The following is a 24,460-nucleotide window of genomic DNA, read 5'->3' on the forward strand; positions in this document are numbered from 1 at the left end:
GAGCAAGCCAAAAAAATTGCCTTTTTTTCACATCAACATGTTATATGGATTTGTTTTAGTTTTGACTGCTAATCCGATTTCTCAAGGACTTCCGAAACCGGTTACAAGAGGGCAGTAGAAAAAAGAGAAAAACAAAAATATAATCAACCGTCTAAGACGAATTAAGTACTCTACATTTAATTCCACCAATTATTTTCGATATCTTTGCAAATACGTATTTCGACCACAACTGTGTGGTCGTCTTCAGTGTCTCGTACTTGACTCGACTTTACGACTCGACGACCACACAGTTGTGGTCGAAATACGTATCTGCAAAGATATCGAAAATAATTGGTGGAATTGAATGGAGAGTACTTAATTCCTCTTAGACGGTTGAATACATTCCACTAAAAGAGCTTGATAGATTTTTCCTAAAAATATAATATTTAACAAGTTATTTGACAATCATGGATTTTGATTATCAACATTGTGTGAATCGGATTATTTAAAATTTTAGCTATTACATATTAGGGCCACCGAGGGATTTCCGGAGCCATAATGTTTGATAGCAGTGACTATTCGCGAAATGTAGAAATTATTGAAGCAGTGCAGCATACATTTAAGCGTTTTTGTATAGAAAATTCTATTACCCTTATGAACCATATCAGAGAAGAATAAGTCGCATGCAGATCACATCATTAACTCGGCGCGTCCTTGATGTGTCTACGCTTCATCGACTTGTACATGGATCTATTCACTGCAGCATTACTAGTGACCTCCAGTTTTGGTTTCCCACGCATGGTCTACGTCAGTTGGATCTATTCTACACCCCTAGATCAAGGACAAACCTGGGAAAAGCTGCACCTCTTTCTCGTTTATGCCAGACTTACAACGAGGGCTACAACGAAGTGGACATTTTTATGGAGCTTTCGCAATTTAAAAGGATTACTTGAAACTAGCAGCTTTGCAAAGCTTTAAAACTTTATTGTATTGTGGTCCGATTTTTGGGTAACCCTGTAGGACACTATACAATACTAGTTTATTTGTGGACGCAATAGCGCCCGTGGCAAGTGTTTTTTTCAAATTTTAAGAGTGATAGATTTTTTTTTGCATTTAAAAAAATAAAAAAATTTCAACGTCTGTTGTCTGTGATTTTTTTCATCAAATACTGTGTCTGGTTGTCTAAGGTTGTCACTGGTTTTGTTTTCTGTATCTGATAGTAAAAAATAATTTAAGTGTCAAATATTTTATTTTTTTTGTTAGGAATTCCCCGCGTGCTGCGTCTGGTTGGCTAGTCACCGGACAGACAAATAGGGCTATTATATATATGATATGAGATAAATAAATAACTTAATTAACTAAAAAAAGGACAATTCACACTCAAATTCATTGGTTTGGATTTATTTAGCTTTTTTAAGTTGACATCTTTAAAAGGTAACATTCATAATAAACCGATTGACAAAATTTAGAAGTGCCTTTTGTTCTTATATCCGGAAGTAGTGGTATGGATTTTTGTGTAATTTATAGTTCAGGTAAATTTACCGGTTCTTGTTTTTTTTTCATTTCTTCTTATTATAATGTATATTGGTCCTGAGGTGGACGGCAATTCCGACCATTGAACAACCCACTGCATAGTTCAATTTTATCAACACAAATATGTACAGGAAGTGACTTCAAACTATCGACAGACACAGTCCTGAGTTAAATTTTCCTTGATCCAAACAGATCCGTTGGCGAATTCGACCACCAACCAATCGACACACCATACAGTTATTTTTGATTTAATTTGTCCTAACTGGGTTCAGTGGTCCAAAGCTACATTTTACTTGATCCAAATAGGTTCAATGGCAACTCCCGGCCACCAACCAACTCCAAAATATGGTTTTCCCTGATTCGACTAGATCCGGTAGAAACTCTGACCTTCAACCATCTCACCCCAGAGTGAAATTTTATTAGCTCTGTTCGGTCCAGAAGTGGTTTCAAAACACCGTCAGACCCACTCCAGAATCGGATTTTCCTTGACGCGAATAGGTCCGATAACGATTCCGATAATCGACCGACGCATTTCAGAGCTGGATTTTATTGACCCAACTAGACCCAGCAGTGCGTAGGCTCTGAAAAAAACCTTAACATTATTAATGAACTTCCAGCACGGCTCTAGAAGGTCGCTCAAATAACTTGTGAAATAATCAAAAAAAGTATCACCAAATGGAAACAAATCTTAGATGGACATTCTGCAATTCAAATGAACTTCAGGAACAAAAGTTCTTGTCCTCTTCACAGTATTGAATGATGTTTAAAGCACCTTTTAACCAATAAACCTTCTAATTTTACTGTTCACGCATTTCAAATTGTCAAATTGTTGTTAAATCAAAAGAGGGGCGCCAAATCATGGTTTCGCCAAGGGCGCTAGCAGTCCACGCTACGGCTCTGACCATTGGTCATGGCATTCGTAGTGCTCAGAGATTTAGTAAAAAAAATTAGATTCTAAAATTACAAAGATATATTTATATATCGATCAACCATTTTTGGAATCATAATTTAATCAATCACAAAACGAGATCCTCTTAGGCACATCATGGTTGTCGTGATATGACCACTGTCTTTTAATGGAGTGAATGGTTTGAAGATAAATCATCATCACTATGCCAGTTTTGTTGCTATAGCAGACATTCTATCTGTCACTATTACTCTATTCGAGAACCAAAATACTTGCCTTACTTAATACCAACATTATTTAATTTTCGCACGACTGCTATTACGACAGACTATGAAGAATTGTTAGGATTTGAGGCTAGACCAATTCGTCCTATCATTAGACTTGGAAGAACGTAAACATGTTCAGCTCATAACGGGATCAATTTCCCCCTATATGGGGATCAAGTCTCCCGCAAGTTTTGAAAACGCCAAATTTTCTATCTTTCAGCAAAATCGATTTTTTGGTAACTTTCATGAACAAATAATTGCTTCCAATAACGTCTTTGAATAGCTTATCAAATTCTTTATCAAGTTCATCAAGAAGCGTGCAAATCTGTGCATGTTACCTCGAGAAATATGCTAAACAAAAAGTGTCCAGATTCCCCTACTGTGTCAAAACTTCCCGTGAGAGGTTGTAGAGTTCTCTCCACCTTTCTTGTGACGCCTACGAGTTTATGCGAATCGCTCAATGTTAATGCTAATATCAGAAGTGCCTTAACTGTTGCGCATATAAGCATTTCCTATTTGTCCTACCACCTACTCTGTCCTACCATTTGTCCTACTGCTTAAAAATCTTAATTTTAAAGTTTCTTTCAAGGATAAACAAAACATATTCGATATTTTAATGGTTGTTTATTGATTCACTATTTCATACTCAAATAAAAACTGCTCGTTTGTAGTACACACAGAAGAAGCCTTCATGAGAATACAATAATTTACCTACTTGTATGTACTTCCGTCCCCTTCTTCTCCCCTCTTACATCGTAAATCATATAATAACTACACACTTTCAGGATCGGGATCTTCTTTTTTTGCTGCAGCTTTTCCAAAGTTCCGTACTCAGTGCTTTTTTTATTATCACTATAACATGAATGCGCGGTTGACATCCTCTCAGTTCAAAGTGATTCTTAATAGTCTTGTATCATAACGCAAAAATGAAGTACCCTAATAACCCTAGGATCGTTCTGCTTGTTACTTTTCATTACACATAACTTAAGAGTTAAAACACAGTATTTTTTCTTATCATTGCTTGTTATGTCAACGTTAGTCGGAACCTCATTCGATCCGTTTGCATTTTGTGGCTTGTTCTGTTCGCGTTTCGTGACATTCGCGTGGGGGTTCCCTTACCTAATAGCGCTCTACTATCAGTTTGTTTCCATCGTTTAGTTGCTACTGGCTGTAGTGGTGCTAATACACGTAATTAATATAATTAATCATCAATTACTAAATAGACTTGGAAATAGAAAACAAATAATTAATGGAGAAAAATCTAATCAATCGAGGATCCGGGTTTGCTTTGCTTACAGTTGCACGGGAATAAAATTAGTCAATTTTTACATTGGAATAAATTTTCCGCACGAATATGTTCGTGCCGATGTAGCCGACCGTACCGCAGATGATGCCGAGCGCCCCGGAGAACAGCGCCATGTAACCGAAGTAGAACGCCGTCTGGAAAAGGCCGTACATTCTGTGGGCGAAAATGAATGGAAAAGCATGTGTTTAGACGTCTGTGAGAAAATGGTGTTCAAGCTGAAGGGTGAAAGTGACTCTGCCTGCCCGTAGAACAATTGCTTTCGTGAGCAAATGTGATTGATTTACAAATTAGCTGATCAGCGCTAGCGATATGTATAGGGTGTACAACAAACTATAAGCTCAACAAAACTCAAGAAAAAACGAATGTTTTGGCTTCACTTTATAATTATTCAATGCCTAATTTATCTACCGTTTTTGCCTTTCTCGTATACAAAGTATGTATACGTAAAGGCTATATGTTCGCTCAAGAAACAAACTTTTTATAAAAGACCCGGAGGCCCACAGTGTTATATACAGATCAACTCATCGAACTGAGTTGATTGGTATATAACACTATAATAGTGTGTGTATGTCTGTGCGCAAAACCCGTTAAAAACTCATTTTTTCGGCACTTATCCTTAACCGATTTGTTGCATTTGACGCAGAATCCTGTCCCATTGTTTCCTATTGAAAATTGGTCATATCGGACTATGGGCTCAAAAGTTATGGCCAAAATACTATTTTTATAACACACGAGAAAGGCTCCATCACCGCTAAGTGGATTAACCTGTTTTATTTAAATGCACAACGGGAAAAAAATTGTCCATAACGCGAACAAATTCATTATAAAGGGTTAGAAAAGAAGGCAGGCGTGGTGGAAAGCTCTTGAATTTGGAACCTCCCAATGATTTCAACCGAATTTGGGACATATATTCTCTATTCTAAAGGAGACGATTATAGACTCCTATTCCCTGTCATTGGTTAAAAGGGGAGATTTTTTTGAGGAAACGAGTAGTAATTTACTAAAGTGCTGTCCAACTCAACGCATAAAGTGATGTAAAGGAATGAAGAAGGCTGAAGACAGAAGAAAGGTGAAAGATTTTTTTCTTTAGAACAAATAAAGGAAGAAGGAATAAGTGAGAATGAATAAGAGACGAAATAAGGAAAAAGAAAGACGAAAGAGGAAAAGGAAGAAGGAAAAAACTAGTAGAAAAAAAAGAAAACATAAGAAAAAAAACAAAATGGAGAAAAAAGAAATAAGAAATAAGCGAAGAAGAAAGAAGATCGGAGAAGAAAAAAGACCCGAGGGTTGCGGTTTTCAACATATTGTAGTATTAAGCAAAATGGCCTAACAGCAAGAAAACTAAAACAAGTCAGGATAGCCACCATATTGAGAAACCGATCACAGTGTAGGTACACATCGAGTTGCATCTGTATATCGATTTATCTTTCTTCAATCTTTCTACTTATGTGCGTTTGGTTCGGCAATAAGACATTTCAATTGCATAATTTACTTTTCAATCGTTAATAATTGATTCAAGCACTCTCGAATGTACGTATTTGCCTTCATAGTCTCATGTGCAACAAATGGTTCCGAACAAATTCCACATTTTTTGTAAAATGTTTATTGGTTGTGATATTAAAAATAGTCATTACCATAAATATTGAATTTCACATGCCAAATGGAAATTTAAAATCAGACATCAGTAAATGTATTTATGAATGTGATGTAAGCGATGATCAGTTGAATAAGCTTAATGCTTTTTTAGCCTTTATTATCGAGACTTTCAGCCCGAGGCTGGCTCGTCTCGAAGAGCTTAATGCGCCGTGCGGTTCATATTGTTCATTGTTGGTCTTAGTAGATTATTGAATGAAACAAGTCGTCTTCTAGGGATGATAGTAGTCGATTTCCGTTGGAGGGTTGACCAGGCTTGTACAACTCTACGACATTCGTAAAACTTGTGTTAAATGGTTTCTTCCACCCCAACGCAGTGAGGACATCCTCCATTATCTGCCCTTACGACGGTATGGTATCTTTAAAATAAAAATTCTCTGATTTTTCCAGGGTTTTCAAAAAATGTCAGGATAATAAAAAATGACGAATTACAAACATAAAATTTAGAAGCAGTTTTCACTGTTTTAAGTTAACATGGTGCAGACGATTTTATTCATTTTTGAAAAAAGGAATAAATCATTCTTAAAGGTGAAATGGTTTATAATAGCAAAATTTATATTGCGTATACATACTTTACCGACGAGCCCCTTTGGCGACTGTTACAATATTTCTGAAACTATGAAGATTTGATAAAATTGAAAGCTTAAATTCTTTTTTGGCTTACTTCAGGCAGTGTTAAACATTACGAAATTTAAATTGCATTAAATCGTCTGGAAATTGTTAATTTTTTTTACTGGCCTACTACAGGAACTTATCGAAATGTTTCTCTAGAAACATTTTTGGATATTCTGAATTCCATGGGATTTTTTCCTGTGGTTCCAACAGAAGTGTCTTGAAAAAATCATCAATGTGTTATCTCAGAAATTCCGACGAGAAATATTCTAGGAGTTCTTTAGAAAATACATCTAGAAATCAAGGAATTTATTCTAAAACTCCTCCAACACTCCTCCGAAATTTCCTGCGCGGAACAGTCAAAACTCTATTTTCCACGAAAGTTCTATGAAATTGAAAAGTTAAACCGTTCACGTAAGGGCCACGTGCCACAGCCCGGTATGTGTAAGGACATAAACGGGAACCTTCTTACAAACGAGCGTGAGGTGATCCAAAGGAGCCGGCAGCACTACGAAGAGTACCTGAATGGCGATGTGGCAGATAACGGTGGCGGCATGGTAATGAACCTAGGAGCACGCGAGTAGGACATGCGACTTCCGGCTCCGAATCTCCTGGATTTCCTAGGAGGAGATCGGCCGGCTGAAAAACAACAGAGCCCCTGTCACTGAGAGTGATATAAAATACCGTAATTACCCAACTTCATGCCATGTACAACTGCCATGCCTAAGAACCAATTGCAATCGCAAACTTCGTTCAATTGAAGCTTGAACTGAACTGATTCTTTGACATAAATAGCAACTCCGCCGGTGTGTCTCGAATGTGATAGACAAGCAGCAACACTATATCCCGGAATACTATATTGATCAAATGCTTCTAAGTTAACAATATGAGTTTCAGATAGAAATACTAAAAGTGGACGTTTATCTTCTACAATCTTACGTAATGCAACGTAGTATGTAGGCAAACCAACAAATTATTCACATTTCTACTGGAACTTGGTTGCTATTCACTGAAACGTAAGCTGCTCTTTTTACGATCAAATAAACTCTTATAAACTTTACACTCAGTACTAAATGCTCCGTGGTTTACGTCCAGATTCATTTTACGTTCTTTATTCATTTTCAAACAATTGATACATTTCAAAGCAGTTGACGTGCAATCAGATGTTTTGTGACCTTCACTGCACTTAGAGCACGCAATACTGCTTTTGCATTCCGTACTCATGTGCCCAAATTCTCGACATTGGACACATCTTAGAACACTAACTTCGGAAACTACAAGGCACCGATCAAACCTTATATTCACTTTCTTTGCAAGCAACTATTGTGGGCTTCGTGGCCGTGCGGATAGCGACATCAATCGTCTAGACGCATGTGCTAAGGAGTGTCGGTTCGATTCTCGCCCTGGTAATGCAAAAACTTTTCGTGATCGAAAAATTCTTCACTGGTTTGATTTTTTAAAATCTTGATGAAGTCATCGGGGGATAATTTATCGCACATGCCCATTACTTTAAGCCTTGGCACCGAAGTGGGAACAACAGCATTGTAGCTTTCACCCATATCATTTTGAATGCCATTTTTCACAACATTTACATTGTGTTCTGTTGCACACTTAGCATTAATAGAGCCGTCTTTCCCGTTCCTAAAGTTACTGATTTTGTGTGTTTTTGGATCTAATTTATCGTTCAAATATTTCCGAGTATAGCATCATTACTTTGGTTGGACTCTTTTGGTTTAATCACAATAACCGGACGAGCTTTACGTTTACTTTTCGCTTCATGCGTTACAGCAATTTTATTAATACTTTTAAATTTATTCCCAGTTTTACTTTTCACAACATCCGCGAAACTAACGTTTTCTGTTCAATCAAAGGTAATTGCCTATTTCCGGGGATTAAACCACCCGACTTGGACGTTAATTTACAATGTTATGAAAACTCATATGTGAATATGTACGTTATGTGGAAGATATTGATTTGGAAAATGTATTGGAGGTAACCACTTTCCCCTTCCCATCGAAGGGAAAGTGGTTACCTCCAATACATTTTCCAAATCAATATCTTCCACATAACGTACATATTCACATATGAGTTTTCATAACGTTTTCTGTCAACAAAATTTCCGACGCATCGCTAACGTCATCAAGAACCTTACGATTTAATCAATGTTGAGTTAGAACCGTGATTCACTTTCTTTTTGTATATAGATTTAACTTTGCTAGTCAGAACGGGAAGTTTGTTCTAGAAAATTGAAAATCCATTCCAAGTCGAATTGTCCCATACCGAAAAGTAACCGCAAGTCAGTCCCATTAGTATTAGCAATGAAAGTAGCATAAAATAAATTGCAATAAGCCATTATAACTTGTTTGTTTAGTTATAGCACAGAGAACAGACATGGATGCTCGAACAAAATTTCGTTAAAAACGTGTGTAAAGATTTAAATCGCACCTCAGCGCCGCCAACGCAGGCTGCTCGACATAAAAACTCAATTCCACTAAGTGATGGCGTTGGCATACACTTCATAAACAATGTAGTGCTGCCACCTAGGAGCGAGCCTATGAGAAATTCGGAATGAACATTAGCGCTAAAAAGTAAAACACGGCAAATTTTAACCATATTTATCAGCACACTAGCACCACGCAACGGGGGCATAACGACATACTTTAAAATGACCAGTACAAACTTTTACACAAGCACGCGAATGAAGATGAACGTCTGTTCTCTGTGGTTATAGTTTCTTCAGAAATGACATTGGTTAATAATATAGTGGTTACAAAATGATTTTGATCTCCCTATAAGGTACTGCCTGTCGTTTTAGCGTGTTTTGCAGAAGGAATCCATCACTTTGAATCTGTTTTATTTGTTTTTGCCTTTCTCGTACAACAAAGTTGTACCGAAAGGTTATCATTTCACTCCAAAATCGAACTTTTTATAGAAGTCTCGGTGACCCATGATGTTATATACCAATCGACTCAGCTCGTCGAACTGAACAAATGTCTGTATGTCCGTGTGTATGTGTGTGTGTGGGCACACGAAAACCGAAAAACATTAGCCACTTTTTCATATAGTAATTCTTAACCGATTTTCTCGCAACAAGTTGCATTCGATATGGGACAAAACCTGGTTGATCACTATTGAATTTGATAACGATCGACCATTGCGTTTAAAAGTTATTAAGAAAATGGAATCGAACTATATACACGGGTAAAATTCCATTCTCGAAAATCATAAATATGACTCATGATTTCATGAATATAGTGCGTTTTCATGTTATGAAAATACACCATGATTATAAATCATGAATTCATGATTTGTTTTATGATCTGTTTTCCCGTAACGCACTGATGCGTTACGGTTTTTTTTACCGACGGCTAATCATAATTTGGATCATGAAATCATGAGTCATATTATCTGAAATCATGAGTCACTCGAGCGGAATCATGAGTTCAATTCATGAAAATAGGAGCTTTTCTTATAAATGCGGGTTTCATCCGTCATCGAGTTGTGAATCGATTCATGATTTAGTTCATGAAATCATGAGTCATCTTACCTGGTACCATGAGTCATTCGACCTGAAATCATGATTTGAGCTCATGAAAATGGAAGATTAGTTTTAAAAAGTGGGCTCAGCCGATCATCGAATCGTAAGACGGGTCATAGCATCATGAGTTGTTTAACTTGAAATTTTGAATTGAATTGACGAAAATAGAACAATTTACTTGAACTAGAGCTCGTCCCATATTTAAGATTAATGAAATACGTATAAAAATTGAAATCAGCACTTATGAATCCGCCAGATGTGCATTGCTGCTACACATTATAAGTAGAATATTCTTATGTTTGGCATGCTCTGCATTTCAGTATTCAACTACACAGGGACATAGGGTACATTTTAATACCGAAGTCGTGTTCTTTTGAATTCAAATCAAAACCTAATTCACAATATACAGATTTTTTGAATTAGCCATCTCCTCAACATAAATAAAAAAACGCCACCGCCGATCGATAGAGACAAATATTAATGATAACAATTGGACGCAAACTTAGCCAGTGTTTCGCAATAAAGCCGCAAGGGCGCTCTAAATTAACAAATAATAGATTATTATTAAAATACAATTGTTGATTAAACCTCATTACTTACAGAACATGTTTTAAATTAGAAAAACGCCGCCGCTGAGGATTATGGACGCCACAAATTTATTGCCACGGTTTGACAGATAAAGGTAACGCCTGTCCCATTGATTTCATAATTTCATGATTCACATTCATGGCAGCGGTAGCTTTGACTCATGATTTTGGTTAATTGAATCATGAAATCATGAGTCAAATTCATGATTTCATGAAATGAGATAGATCATGAATTCATGATTTTTAAATCATGAAATCAGTAATGGATTTGTTTCCGTGTAATACTTGTGACACATATATGATACCAATATCACTGTATAGCATAAAATCATATGTCTGTCATCCAGAATCACGCTGGTATCACGATAGCACAATGATTTCCGTACCCTGCCCTTCGACCGTTGTATTGTACGAAACAGAACATAATTTGTTGTTTGAAATGACAAATACGCCGTTTGACATATGAAATAAAAACAAACATTTGCAAGCTGACTGAGTAAAAATCCTTTTTCTGCAATTCCGGATGATATTTTTCACAACATTGGCAAAATAATTACTCGTAAGCCCATTATTTGCTACAATTATGTTCTGAAGATGTCTTCCTATTGATTTTGCCAGTTCTTTGGTTGTTTCCGGGAAGATTCAAGATATACCGTCACTTTTGCATGATATTCAATGGTTTGAGTTCTGTGTCGTGTGATTTCGAACATTTTGTGCAAGGATCCCATGGGTTTTAATTGGAATGAGGTCTGGGGATTGGAAAGGATGCGGGATCTTTGATTTGCCATTTGTTTGTTTATTGTCGTCAATCATGTTTGTAGACCGTTTGATACAGATTTAGTCTTATAATATAGTTCTCCGTTACTTAAAATTACTAAACACTTTTATCCGATATGAAAATTATACACACCAAGCATTTACTGAGTACGCAAGTATTGTTTCAATTTAGTCTTAGATGTATTGAAATCAATAGCATTCCAATGTTTATTATAAGCAGCCATCATTTGATTTATGGGTCCGAATTTCGCATAGTTTGTACGATGACTACTACAGGCAAATAAAGTTCGATTTCGCAAAGGTCAGCGTCCACTTTTTTTTAGATGGGAAGAATGTTTTGTACCGTTGTTTTGGACAAATTCAAAATTGGATCTATGATCCAATTAAACGGTGCTGGCTTTATCCTTCAAAATGTCCAAATGAATTAAACGATCAGTGCCGTTTACACTGAAATCACCCCAAACCTTAGAATAAAGTGATTAACGTCCGCAGAAATAATTGCCCTGCGGAATATTTGCAAGAACTCGCATATTTCTGCTAAAATACCTATCCAATTGGAAAACTATGACGTTTTCATATCGATTAATGAACTGCTGACGCGAATTCACAATTTATTAAAAAAATATGGGTAAATATAGTGTAATACTGATAAACACTATAGTAACAGTTTATGATTCCTATACATTTTAATGAAAAATATAGTTTTGAAAAGCGGTAGAATCAGTTTCAAAACAAGCTGTCAAATAGATACAACGGTGGAAAGAAAAGATGTATGTCATACTGTACGCGTACAGCGTGATACGAAAATCATTGTGCGGAAATCATATGTCTGTCGATAGTATAAGCGCCATATAAGGTTGGTGTCTTGGCTAAATGCAAGAAAGGCAGTATCACCACTCGATGAATTAAGTTGTTTTTTGTGAATAGATTGCAATGATACATCGGCTCACTTCCGTCGAGAACATTGCCGTAAAAAAGCTTGAAAAAGGAGCGTTTAAAATCTTCTAATGTCTTTAATTTTGTCAGTGTACAGTCAAGGTTTGTACTGATTGATCACTACTGGTGGTGTTCATTGTTGTGCTAAAAAAATCGTCGAAATTCATGTTTAGGACTTCCATGTTTTCTTTCGCTCTTCCAAATATTTCTGAAAATTCCTAGAACGTTTCAGCTGGTTTACTTTTGTGTACTAGTATTATGTGTTGGAACATACTCCAATTTTTATATTGCGCACTGCAGTTATCTAGCCAATTCTGCACCTTTGAACCGGTTATCACTCGACGGAAACAGCTCGTAATGTCGTTGGCTTGACGACCGGCGACAGATTCATCCCACAAGCATGTAATATAGGCCGAATAATCTGCCTTTAAGGTTCCCCCAAACACACGCGATGCGACAGTCGCGACGCGATTCTATCGCATGGCGACAGCGATTCTGTCGCCGTTGGTATGGAAGCGTAACTAAAACATTGCCTGCAGCGACCCAACAATAGAATCGCGGCGACTAGCTGTCGCCGTCGCGGCGATGAAATCGCTTAGGTCTGGGGGAGCCTTTATTCGGCCGAAAAATCGCTCATGCTCAATTGATACCAATTTCAGTAGGTGTATTCTACAAGGAAATAAATATGTTTACCTCCTAAGAAATCAAACGCAGGATTTCTTTTGACACTACACTACGATATGTTTTCGAAGAAAAGAATGTCTTTTTTCTAAAACATATCGATTCACATAAAATGAAAATAGTATGTGTGAACTTTGACATTAAGACATTTTTATCAAGTGTCAAAGCTAGGCCAAAGCTAAATAGGTTTTGAGATGACTTCAAATCAAATGTCGGCAATTACTTTATTTGGAACGCTTCACGTAATTCCAGAATATGTTGCGACCAAGCCAAAAAGTCGACAATAATTATATTTGTGTTTGCCTTATCGGAAAGCCGGCTGGCCGAATATTCGGTGCATCTCTAATGTAGTAACAGGCAGGTCTTTCATGTACTTGCCTTCAGGAGCAATGGTTTCGTTGTAAGAGACCATCCACAAAGTACGTCAGGTAGGGGAGGGGGGCTCCGAGCAGCGTGACGATTCATACAAAAATTATAGAGGCTTAATACAAAAAGTGTGACGAAGGGGGAAGGGGGAGTTGAAAATCGCCGATATTTGCGTTACGTACTTTGGTAAGATTAATTAATTACGTAATGCAAAAATTGGCAATTTTCAACCCCCTTCCCCTGTCACACTTTTGTATGAAGCATCTGAAATTTTTATATGGATTGTCACACTTTGGACAACCCCCCTCTCCCTTCTGTAAATCTTCCCGAAGTCAGTAAACGCTGCGAGAACACGATACCTAGACTAACGCTGCTACGAACGAACGATGCAGGTATCAGGTATCAGAACGTCGGCTTCAGGGGCACGTTCACCTCAATTTGGGAGATTTGTGCCATCGCTTCACAGCCTTTTTCATCACACACCTGACGGAAAAGGAAGTGAACAAAAAGGAAAGGAATGTGGATGGGAGGACAAAGGGAGTGTTTGGAAAAGGGCCCTTGAAAAGGGCATACAACGCATAAGTGTACAAGAGCTTGTAGCTCCTTACCACAACGGGTTATGAACAACAAAATACTCTGAAGGTTCAGGTTTCTCAAGTCAATTTCACTAAGTAAGTGTTTACCAATTATTTGGAATCGCAATTGTGCATAGACTGGGCAGTTACATATTAGATGATAAGAAGTTCCATAATCGGATTCACAACTATCACAAACAGATGATTCAACGCGTTGAATATTTGCCATGTGATAGTTCAGTCGGCAGTGACCTGTCAAGGCCTTGACTAAGACACTTCAATTCTGTTTAGACATATTAGCTAAATAGCTTGCTACTACCGGAGATGGCTCCCGGATGTACAATTTTGTTTGATGACATGAATCCAGACTACTCCAATGTCATTTGTGCTGAGTGACAGCCCAAGAGTTGATCAAAAGCTTCACCCAACACTTGGATATTGGAATAGCTGGCTCAGGACCAATAAAGTCATGCGATGCTCCATTACGAGTTAACTCATCAGCCAATTCGTTTCCAGCTATGAAAGAATGGCCAGGTACCCATATAAGGCGTAAAGTATTAACTGAATTCAGTTCCTCAATTTGAGTTCGACATGCGATTACTAACTTCGACCTTGAGTTGGCCGAGGCGAGAGCTTTAATAGCTGCTTGGCTATCTGAACAGAAGTATATTACTTTGCCCATAATGCGTTGCTGCAGTGCAGATTGCACTCCACACATGATGGCAAACATTTCAGCTTGAAAGACAGTGAAGTGTGTACCCAGTGAGTGTGACTGTTCCAATCTCATTCATTCATTCATTCATTCATTTATTTAGTTAACATCTAAACAGATAACACTGAATCAACAATTTGACGCCACAATGCACGGTTCGAGGCCGCATCTCTCCATCCTCGGATACGCCCCACGCTCGCCAAGTCGTTCTGCACCTGGTCTGCCCATCTCGCTCGCTGCGCTCCACGCCGTCTCGTACCTGCCGGATCGGAAGCGAACACCATCTTTGCAGGGTTGCTGTCCGGCATTCTTGCAACATGTCCTGCCCATCGTACCCTTCCGGCTTTAGCTACCTTCTGGATACTGGGTTCGCCGTAGAGTTGGGCGAGCTCATGGTTCATTCTTCGCCGCCACACACCGTCTTCTTGCACACCGCCAAAGATGGTCCTAAGCACCCGTCTCTCGAATACTCCGAGTGCTTGCAAGTCCTCCTCGAGCATTGTCCATGTTTCATGTCCGTAGAGGACTACCGGTCTTATTAACGTCTTGTACATGACACATTTGGTGCGGTGGCGAATCTTTTTCGACCGCAGTTTCTTCTGGAGCCCGTAGTAGGCCCGACTTCCACAGATGATGCGCCTTCGTATTTCACGACTAACGTTGTTGTCAGCCGTTAGCAAGGATCCGAGGTAGACGAATTCCTCGACCACCTCGAAGGTATCCCCGTCTATCGTAACACTGCTTCCCAGGCGGGCCCTGTCGCGCTCGGTTCCCCCCACAAGCATGTACTTTGTCTTTGACGCATTCACCACCAGTCCAACTTTTGTTGCTTCACGTTTCAGGCGGGTGTACAGTTCTGCCACCTTTGCAAATGTTCGGCCGACAATGTCCATGTCATCCGCGAAGCAAATAAATTGACTGGATCTGTTGAAAATCGTACCCCGGCTGTTACACCCGGCTCTCCGCATAACACCTTCTAGCGCAATGTTGAACAACAGGCACGAAAGTCCATCACCTTGTCTTAGTCCCCGGCGCGATTCGAACGAACTGGAGTGTTCGCCCGAAATCTTCACACAGTTTTGCACACCATCCACCGTTGCTTTGATCAGTCTGGTAAGCTTCCCAGCGAAGCTGTTCTCGTCCATAATTTTCCATAGCTCTACGCGGTCTATACTGTCGTATGCCGCCTTGAAATCAACGAATAGATGATGCGTTGGGACCTTGTATTCACGGCATTTTTGAAGGATTTGCCGTACAGTAAAGATCTGGTCCGCTGTCGAGCGGCCGTCAACGAAGCCGGCTTGATAACTTCCCACGAACTCGTTCACTAATGGTGACAGACGACGGAAGATGATCTGGGATATCACTTTGTAGGCGGCATTAAGGATGGTGATCGCTCGAAAGTTCTCACACTCCAGTTTGTCGCCTTTCTTGTAGATGGGGCATATAACCCTTCCTTCCACTCCTCCGGTAGCTGTTCGGTTTCCCAGATTCTGACTATCAGTTTGTGCAGGCAAGTGGCCAGCTTTTCCGGGCCCATCTTGATGAGCTCAGCTCCGATACCATCCTTACCAGCTGCTTTATTGGTCTTTAGCTGTTGAATGGCATCCTTAACTTCCCTCAAGGTGGGGGCTGGTTGGCTTCCATCGTCCGCTGAACTGACGTAGTCATCTCCTCCGCTGCCTTGACTTTCACTGCCTGTACTCTCAGCGCCATTCAGATGTTCCTCGTAGTGCTGCTTCCACCTTTCGATCACCACACGTTCGTCCGTCAAGATGCTCCCATCCTTATCCCGGCACATTTCGGCTCGCGGCACGAAGCCTTTGCGGGATGCGTTGAGCTTCTGATAGAACTTGCGTGTATCTTGAGAACGGCACAGCTGTTCCATCTCCTCGCACTCCGCTTCTTCCAGGCGGCGTTTCTTCTCCTGAAAAAGGCGGGTCTGCTGTCTCCGCTTCCGTCTATAACGTTCCACGTTCTGCCGGGTACCTTGCTGCAGCGCGACCGCCCGCGCTGCGTCCTTCTCCTCCAGAATCTGTTTGCACTCTTCGTCGAACCAATCGTCTGTTCCAATCTCAGCTCACGCGAATAGACGCCTGCACCTGCTCTACCTTCGAGGAGGGAGCCGTCAGTGTAACAAGCAATGCTGTCCGACATACTTCTCTCCAAATAGCCAGATGTCCACTCATCCCGCGAGGGGTATTGTGTTGAAAATGTCCTATAAGGAAAACTACTAACGTGTGTGAGATCACTTGGTGCAATGAAAATTTTGTCCCAATAAACCATAAGCGGTAACAACGAAAAGTGTGTAGAACTGCGATTTACAGGATTCTTTTCCATAAAACCGAGTACCCATAGTCGGTAAGTACAAGAAAATGCTTCTTGTTTAAGATGTATGTGTAGTGGGGCCACGTCGAAGAGAACTTCTAGAGCAGCCGTGGGAGTTGAAGAGAACGCACCAATTATTGCCATTAGGCACATCCTTTGAAGATGGCCTAATTTAGACTGAATTGTCCTCACTTCCCCCTTTTGCTACCACACAAGACATCCATAAGCCAAAATTGGTCGTACAACTGTTATGTAAATCCATTTGATATATTTGGGTTTAAGACCCCAAGTTTTACCAAAGGTTCGTCGGCATTGGCCGAAAGCCATACACGCCTTTTTGATTCTGAACTCAATGTTAGGAGTCCAGGAAAGCTTTGAATCCAAAATTAGACCCACATACTTTACTTGATCAGTTACATTGATTTCAGAACCAAAAGATGTAATGGACGAATACCATTACGATTACGTTTTTCCGTGAAAAGAACAATAGATGTTTTATTCGGATTGACCGAAAGGCCATATTGGCGACACCAACTTTCAACTACCTGAAGAGCATTTTGCATCAGGTCGAATAAGGTAGTAATGTACAAACCCACTATCAATGTTAGATAGTCGTCGGCAAATCCATAGGTAGGAAAACCGCCATTATTGAGTAACCTCAATAGCGTATCTGCAACGAGATTCCACAAAAGTGGAGATAATACTCCCCCTTGAGGGCATCCGCAGACACTTAATTTCCTAATCGCTGCTTGACGTAGTGTCGAGTAGAGATGTCGGTTTTTAAGCATCTGGTAAATCCATTTGGTAATTATATTAGGTAGCCCATGACAACGTGCGGCTTCCAATATTGCATCGAAAGACACGTTGTCGAAAGCACCTTCAATATCTAAGAAAGCACCCAAGCACGATTGCTTTTGAGCGAATGCTTTCTCGATATCGTACACAACCTTGTGTAGAAGAGTCACGGTGGACTTTCCAGATTGGTAGGCATGTTGATTAACATGAAGAGGCATGTTTGCCAAACAGTCATCACGAATGTGATGATCGATAATACGTTCTAAGCATTTCAGAAGAAATGAGGTCAGACTGATGGATCTAAAACTCTTTGCTTCTTCATACGAAGCACGTCCTCCTTTTGGGATAAACTTTACATTGACATCCCGCCAGGATATGGGAATATACCCAGTAGCAAAACTGCATACAAAAAGCTTTTTCAAAACATGTTTGATATGCTCAAAACCTCTCTGAAGTAGAACGGGATAAATCCCATCCTCCCCTGGAGATTTGTAGGGCGCAAAACTGTTAAGTGCCCATTGAATCGATTCAGTAGTTATGATTCTACGTGCTTGAGCCCAAGACCCATAGCTACATGAAAAGACATAAGGATCATCCGAAGATGTTATATCGACACATCCAGGGAAGTGCGTATCAAATAAGTGCTCTAACGATTCTTCATGAGAAGAAGTGTAGTCGCCATTTGGCTTGCGAATTTCGCCAACTTGGAAATCCTTGGATCTCGCAAGAATTTTATTCAATCGACTGGCTTCACTCAAATTGGAAACATTTGCACAAAGGTTTTTCCAGCCGGATCGTTCAGCAGATCGTAGAGCCTTCTTGTAAGCTTTGCGAGCCAACTTGAAAGAATCCGTCCCTGCTGAATGGCGTCTGTTCCAACTCCTTCTGCACTGCTTCCTTAGCTTAGCCAAATCGGAATTCCACCAAGGGGTTCCTCTTGAGCTTTTTACAGAACGTAAAGGACAAGCTTCTTCGAAAGCTTCCACGATGGGCAACGTTGTAGTATCAACTGCATCATCCAAGTCGGTAGGAGTTTCTATAGAAGGTAGATATCCATGAAATTTGGTAGAGAGCAACTCTGTGTAAAGATCCCAGTTTGTTGAACGAGGATTTCTAAAACGCAAGGTCTGCGAAGTAACATTCAAATGATCAAAGTAGATGTAGCGATGGTCAGATATCGATTCCTCATCTGACACATGCCAATTCGTCAACTCGTGACTGATTCTATTGGAGCAAAGGGTTATGTCTAACACCTCTGCTCTATTAGATACCATAAAGGTTGGGCGATTGCCTATGTTAAGTAAACTAAGTTCGGTACTACTTAAGTATTCCATCAAGCTGGAGCCTCTCAGATTGATATCCGAGCTACCCCAGATGATGTGATGAGCATTAGCATCACTGCTGACAATTAGCGGGAGGCCTTTTGAAGTGCAATATATGACAACTCGTTTGAAAGCATCCGTAGGGGATGGTTCATCATGTGGTAAATAAACCGAGCAATAGACGTATTTCCTGACGGGGGTTCCGCCAGTTGCATCAATTGTGACAGCACATACATCTCTGGTTGTAAGTTCAAAGATAAGTGTAGCAACAATAGCATTGTTAACAAGCACACATGCACGCGGCATTGATCGAGAGTTTGCCATTTCTTTACTGAAAGCAGCAAAAACCGGGTTCACTAGGTTACCTAGGTGGAAGCTACCCTTGCGAAAATAGGGTTCCTGCACCAAAGCCACTTGGGATTTGCCATTTTGCATAAGTCTACAAAGATTAATCGTTGCTGTTCTTTTATGCTGAAGATTGATTTGAGCTATCTTAACTGAAGCCATTGCAAATTAAGATAATGCACTTCACAACTTCAGCATTAATATGAACAGCAACGATGAAACCAAATTGGTATCTTATCAAGAAAATCAAAGACGAAACACAGAGTACAATGTGTATAACGCATAAAGCGAATCCATATAGGTGACAATTTGTTGAAAAACTAAATAAAAACATGCTCATAATCCCACCCTTATTCAACCTCAAGTTGAGATTGAATAAGAGTAGCCGATTATTTCGGAGAAGCAAAAAGTCAACTAATTTTTATATGGATTGTCACACTTTGGACAACCCCCCTCCCCCTTCTAAGCGTTACGAAATTTATGGATGATCCCTTTGTGGATCTTCCCGAAGTCAGTAAACGCTGCGAGAACACGATACCTAGACTAACGCTGCTACGAACGAACGATGCAACGAAAGAATCGTCTTCACAATGTGACTTACTTGCGGTTACTTTTCGCGTGGATGAAGAATCTAATCGCACGTCAGTCACATTCGAATTACTATTGAAAAAATGATTGTTATCAATAGTTTTAACAATGTTTCTAATAATGCATCTAATGCTCATTGATAAAGTTTTGATAATTGTGTATTTTTTTATTTCAAAAATTTATATTGTACACAATATGCAATGCGATCAATAAATCCTAATTGAATTCTGCCTTCCACAATCAGCACAATGTATGAAGGGCTGCGGAACAAAAGATCAAACGAACAAAACATCAAATGAACAAAATGATTTTTTTTCACTAAAGCTCGATTGCTTCGTTGCAAGAGGATTAGAAGCATCCTTCTACGCTTCTCGGAAGCCTTATTCCAAGCAGCTTGAAGGTCTCCTTTCAAGAGGTTCGGTTGCCTCCTTTCAAGAGGCTCGTAAGCCTCCTTTCAAAATCCTTTCAAGAGGTTTGGAAGCCTTCTTTGAAGAGGCTCGGAAGCCTTCTTTGAAGAGGCTCGGAAGCCTTCTTCTAAGAGGCTTGGAAGCCTCCTTTCAAGAGGCTCAGAAGTTTCCTTTCAAGAGGCTCAGAAGCCTCCTTTCAAGAGGCTCAGAAGCCTCCTTTCAAGAGGCTCAGAAGCCTCCTTTCAAGAGGCTCAGAAACCTCCTTTCAAGAGGCTCAGAAGCCTCCTTTCAAGAGGCTCAGAAGCCTCCTTTCAAGAGGCTCAGAAGCCTCCTTTCAAAAGGCTCAGAAGCCTCCTTTCAAGAGGCTCAAAAGCCTCTTTTCATTAGGCTCTGAAACCTTTTTCCAAGAGGCTCGGAAATCTCCTTTTGAGAGGTTAAGAAACCTCTTTTCGAGAGGTTCGGAAGCCTCCTTCCAAGTGGTTAGGTTGCCTTCTTTCAAAAAGCTCGTAGGCCTCCTTTTAAGAGGCTCAGAAGCCTGCTTTCAAGAGGCTCGGAAGTCTACTTTTAAGTTGTTCGAAAGCCTCCTTTCAAGATGCTCGGAAGCCTCGCTTCAAGAAGCTCAGAATTCTTCTATAAAGAGGCTTGGAAGCATACTTTCAAGAGGTTCAGAAGCGTCCTTTCAAGATGCAAAGGAAGCCTCCTTTTAAGTGATTCGAAAACCGCCTTCAAAAGGTTCGGTAGCCTATCTACAAGAGGCTCAGAAGCCTTTAATCAAGAGGCGCGGAAACCGACTTTAGTAGGAATTCAAAAGCTGAAAGGAGCTTCCCTTCAAAGGGCTCGGAATTACTTTTTCAAGAGGATTGGAAGCCTATTTTCGAAAGGGGGTACCTCAATTAATGCAAACGTTCGAAGGGGTACCTCTCAAGAAAAAGGTTGAGAACCGCTGACCTAGACGAACGCACATTGACACTGGAATATTAAATACATCTTTCTTCTTGAGCCCTAAAACTGTGTGACAAAAGCTTTGCCATAGCGAAACAGTTGAAGCGTTCGATGCGGAATGGAAGGATGAAAAATAAACCACTGGCTTGAAAGGCTTGACTTTTGGAAAGTGCAACTCGTAACAGAGAGGTCTACTCGTCACGGAAACTGGGCGCTAACTGTGTTAACAGATAAAACACCGGTTTAACACAAAATAAGAACATGACTCATATTTCGAACATGGCTTTCCATACAAAAGATCAAGATTTTAAAAGAATCCAAGAATTGCGCAAATAAAATTGGAATTTCAAAGCGAGTGTATCAGACATATTACACGATTAGGGCAGATCTGGTAGAGACTTCAGGAAAATCTGGCGCGCGATACAAAGGTTTTTCTTAAGAATCGCAAGCTAGTTTGCTTACGCGTGATAGCTGATTGAGATTAGAGTATGGATTTGTCAACAATACTTACTTCGTTTTGAAGAAGAAATAATAGAACGAATAGATGTAGACGTAAATCGACGTTGAAGCCGCCGACATGAAACTGGTCCACTGCCATCGGTAGTCTTCAGCGTTGAGCAGGAAGTACGTGCACACGATTGTCACGCACACGGTCACAATAATTAGAATCAGGAACACCAACAGCATGAAACCGTACACATAGTAGATCTTGTACGCCCAGAACGAGGTGAAGATGAAGTACCTGGAATGGGAAACGGAAATCATCGTAATGCACCCTATCAAGAAGCGTGCCAACTTACATTTCAATGAAGATTGATCCGAAAGGTAAAACTCCTCCCAGCAGAATTATCACCAACGGCTCCATGAACCATTTCTTTTCTGGAATGGGCCGTGGAACGGCGTTCACTCGACACGGGTAGTCTGGCTGACCATCCAGGTTGCGACCGACAATCGTTCCTATCAACGTCAACGGGAGGATCACGAAGATGCAAATGCATGTGACTGCAACCTATTTAATTTACAAGTAAAAATTAAAGTTTCTGATGGTCGGAGAAAGTTTACTCACCATAGTTCCGAATGGAATCGCCCTCGACGCATGGTAGTAGATGGCGATGAAGTTTATGAAAAATGCCGTACCGCAAACAAGAGCCGGGACGATGAACGCGGATAGAAGCATTTGTTTGATCCACTGCTTGCCACCCATGCGAGCATACAGAGAACCTCCAAAGTAGCCATTTATGGGAGAGGTTGCAGCGTACACGAAGATGGTTGTCGAAAGCATTGATCCACGTCTTAAATTAGAATTGAAAGTTACTTAATACATACTGTCAAATGCATTTTTAGCTGTGGAAACCTACTCGGTATATAGCTCTCCCAGAATAGCAAAACTAATCACACACAGAACTACCGAAGTAAGTTGGTACCCTGCTCCAATCATTGCGGAGAACAACATGGCATTCGATGCCGGGCGGAACACATCACCGTGAATTTGTTTCCAACCGTATTCATCACCGAGATCTCGTTCCTTGAAAAGATAGAAAACAAAAAACGTAATGTAATAATGGTAGCTTATTACCTGAAAATGCAAACTAAACTTTGGGCAACATTAGAATCAACAATGGTTACATATCTGCGTCTTGTTCAGCAGCGACAAGAGCTTACTTGATATGAAACTAGAACACAATAACTGCGATAATCAACATTGAACAATCTACGATTTCTAATAGATAAAGCTTTTTGATTGTTGGTAAACTAATGTAAAACCACCAATACATTTTATTCTCATTGACTAGTCCACTTACCATATCATCAGCTTCTTCATCCTTGCTGTACCTGGCATAATCCTTCCTCAGCGTGCGCATCAAAATCATCGACACCAATCCAACAAGGAAGATGACCATCATGAAACTGTTGAAAATACTAAACCAATGGATTCGATGCTGGAAGAAGTTTGGATCCAGATACTTGTCGAAACGGTCCTCAAACTTGACGTTACTAGATTTCCAGTTGACCTCGTAGGTAAATTTGATCTTAGCGCCCACCTTCAGCAATTCTTTCTTTTCGGGCGTCAAGGTTACGTCCACAATCTGTTTGCCATTGTAGCTAATGTCGAACTTTTTGTGCGTGTAAATGTAATACTTCTTGTCGTCTTCCTTGCCCACCACTCCCCAGATGGGCAAATCGTCGATGTACATCTGGTACCAGTACTGGTTCATCACTGCGTACACAAACGCTTTGTGCTTCTTTTCGGTTAGTTCCACCATGCAAATCTCAGTCGGGCTAATTGGGTCTGGAATACCGAATTAAGGGTCAATGTTAAGGAGAGTGGAAATTTAAGAAACTACAAAGCAGGTTCATGTACTGGTCGCTCACCTTTGAAATCAATCTCATACCCACTAAACTCCAGTTCTACTCCCTGCAGCGCTTCACTCATCGTTTCGTGATAGTGACTGATAGTTTGTTTTGTTCCCACACAAAACGGCAACGAGAAGTACGCATAGGTTTCCTGTCGGTTGTGGTACGGTCCGACGGTGTTCATCCAGAGCACCACTTCTTCGTGGTCTTCATACTGCGCATCGAGGAAAACATTAAAACGTTAGTCATCGAGTTCAAGTTCAAAATCCGCACCATTCCCGGCACTTACCGTATGAGTGTGCTCATCGCATTTAGCCAGCGACACCAGGCAGGCCACCAGCAGAAACCACAGCGAATTGATGACGAGTGGGGACTTCATGTTTTGATCTTCGATTAGAGTACGGACACCTTCCTGCCGCTTCACCTAAAACCCAGAAATATTCGACTAGCGACCGACGACCGCCACTAGCACATGACTTTCGACGATGAACTGGTTGATGAGGATTGCGTAGAATGTCACAAAAACGCACAATCGGACCGTATTTTACCCGAAAATCCAATATATTTTTTGCTTCGCGGACACCAAGCTGTGAAAAACACGTAGACAAAACCGGAATGCAATTTTCCACCAAGATTCTTTGCTCTTTTTTTCCTTTGCGTGACATCAGTTGTTTGACATTTTCTTTTCGACCATCATAAGCGTCGTACGTAGGAAGGAGCGACAGACTCGATCGATTCGAGCAGTTTTTTAAGGTGAATAAATTTGCACGTAATATGTACGTTTACTTGCTAGGTCGAAGGCCGGTCCCAATGCTGAAGTTGCAGTTTCAGTTTGGTACTGCTTGATGTTATACAATTTAAATCTGTCAAAATAGAACTACAACTTGGGGCCCGCAACGCAGAGTTGTAAACGAAATACAACTTGGTTTTATTTTTTATAAAACAAAAAT

General features: G+C 40.2%; 1 protein-coding gene across 1 annotated transcript; it reads right to left on the bottom strand.

Annotated features, from left to right (window-relative positions):
• Window positions 1–3,289: 3,289 nt before the first annotated feature.
• On the bottom strand, window positions 3,290–24,176 carry LOC134211371 (transmembrane 9 superfamily member 3). Its single transcript, XM_062688169.1, has 8 exons — window positions 23,800–24,176; window positions 23,529–23,724; window positions 22,958–23,445; window positions 22,514–22,680; window positions 22,222–22,447; window positions 21,956–22,164; window positions 21,667–21,897; window positions 3,290–4,144 (listed from the first exon to the last, which is right to left on the bottom strand). The coding sequence occupies exons 1-8, from the start codon at window positions 23,887–23,889 to the stop codon at window positions 4,000–4,002; spliced, it is 1,752 nt and encodes a 583-aa protein (XP_062544153.1). The 5' UTR covers window positions 23,890–24,176; the 3' UTR covers window positions 3,290–3,999.
• Window positions 24,177–24,460: the final 284 nt, after the last annotated feature.

This window comes from Armigeres subalbatus, chromosome 2, assembly GCF_024139115.2.
Source record: "Armigeres subalbatus isolate Guangzhou_Male chromosome 2, GZ_Asu_2, whole genome shotgun sequence".
NCBI classification, from domain to species: domain Eukaryota; kingdom Metazoa; phylum Arthropoda; class Insecta; order Diptera; family Culicidae; genus Armigeres; species Armigeres subalbatus.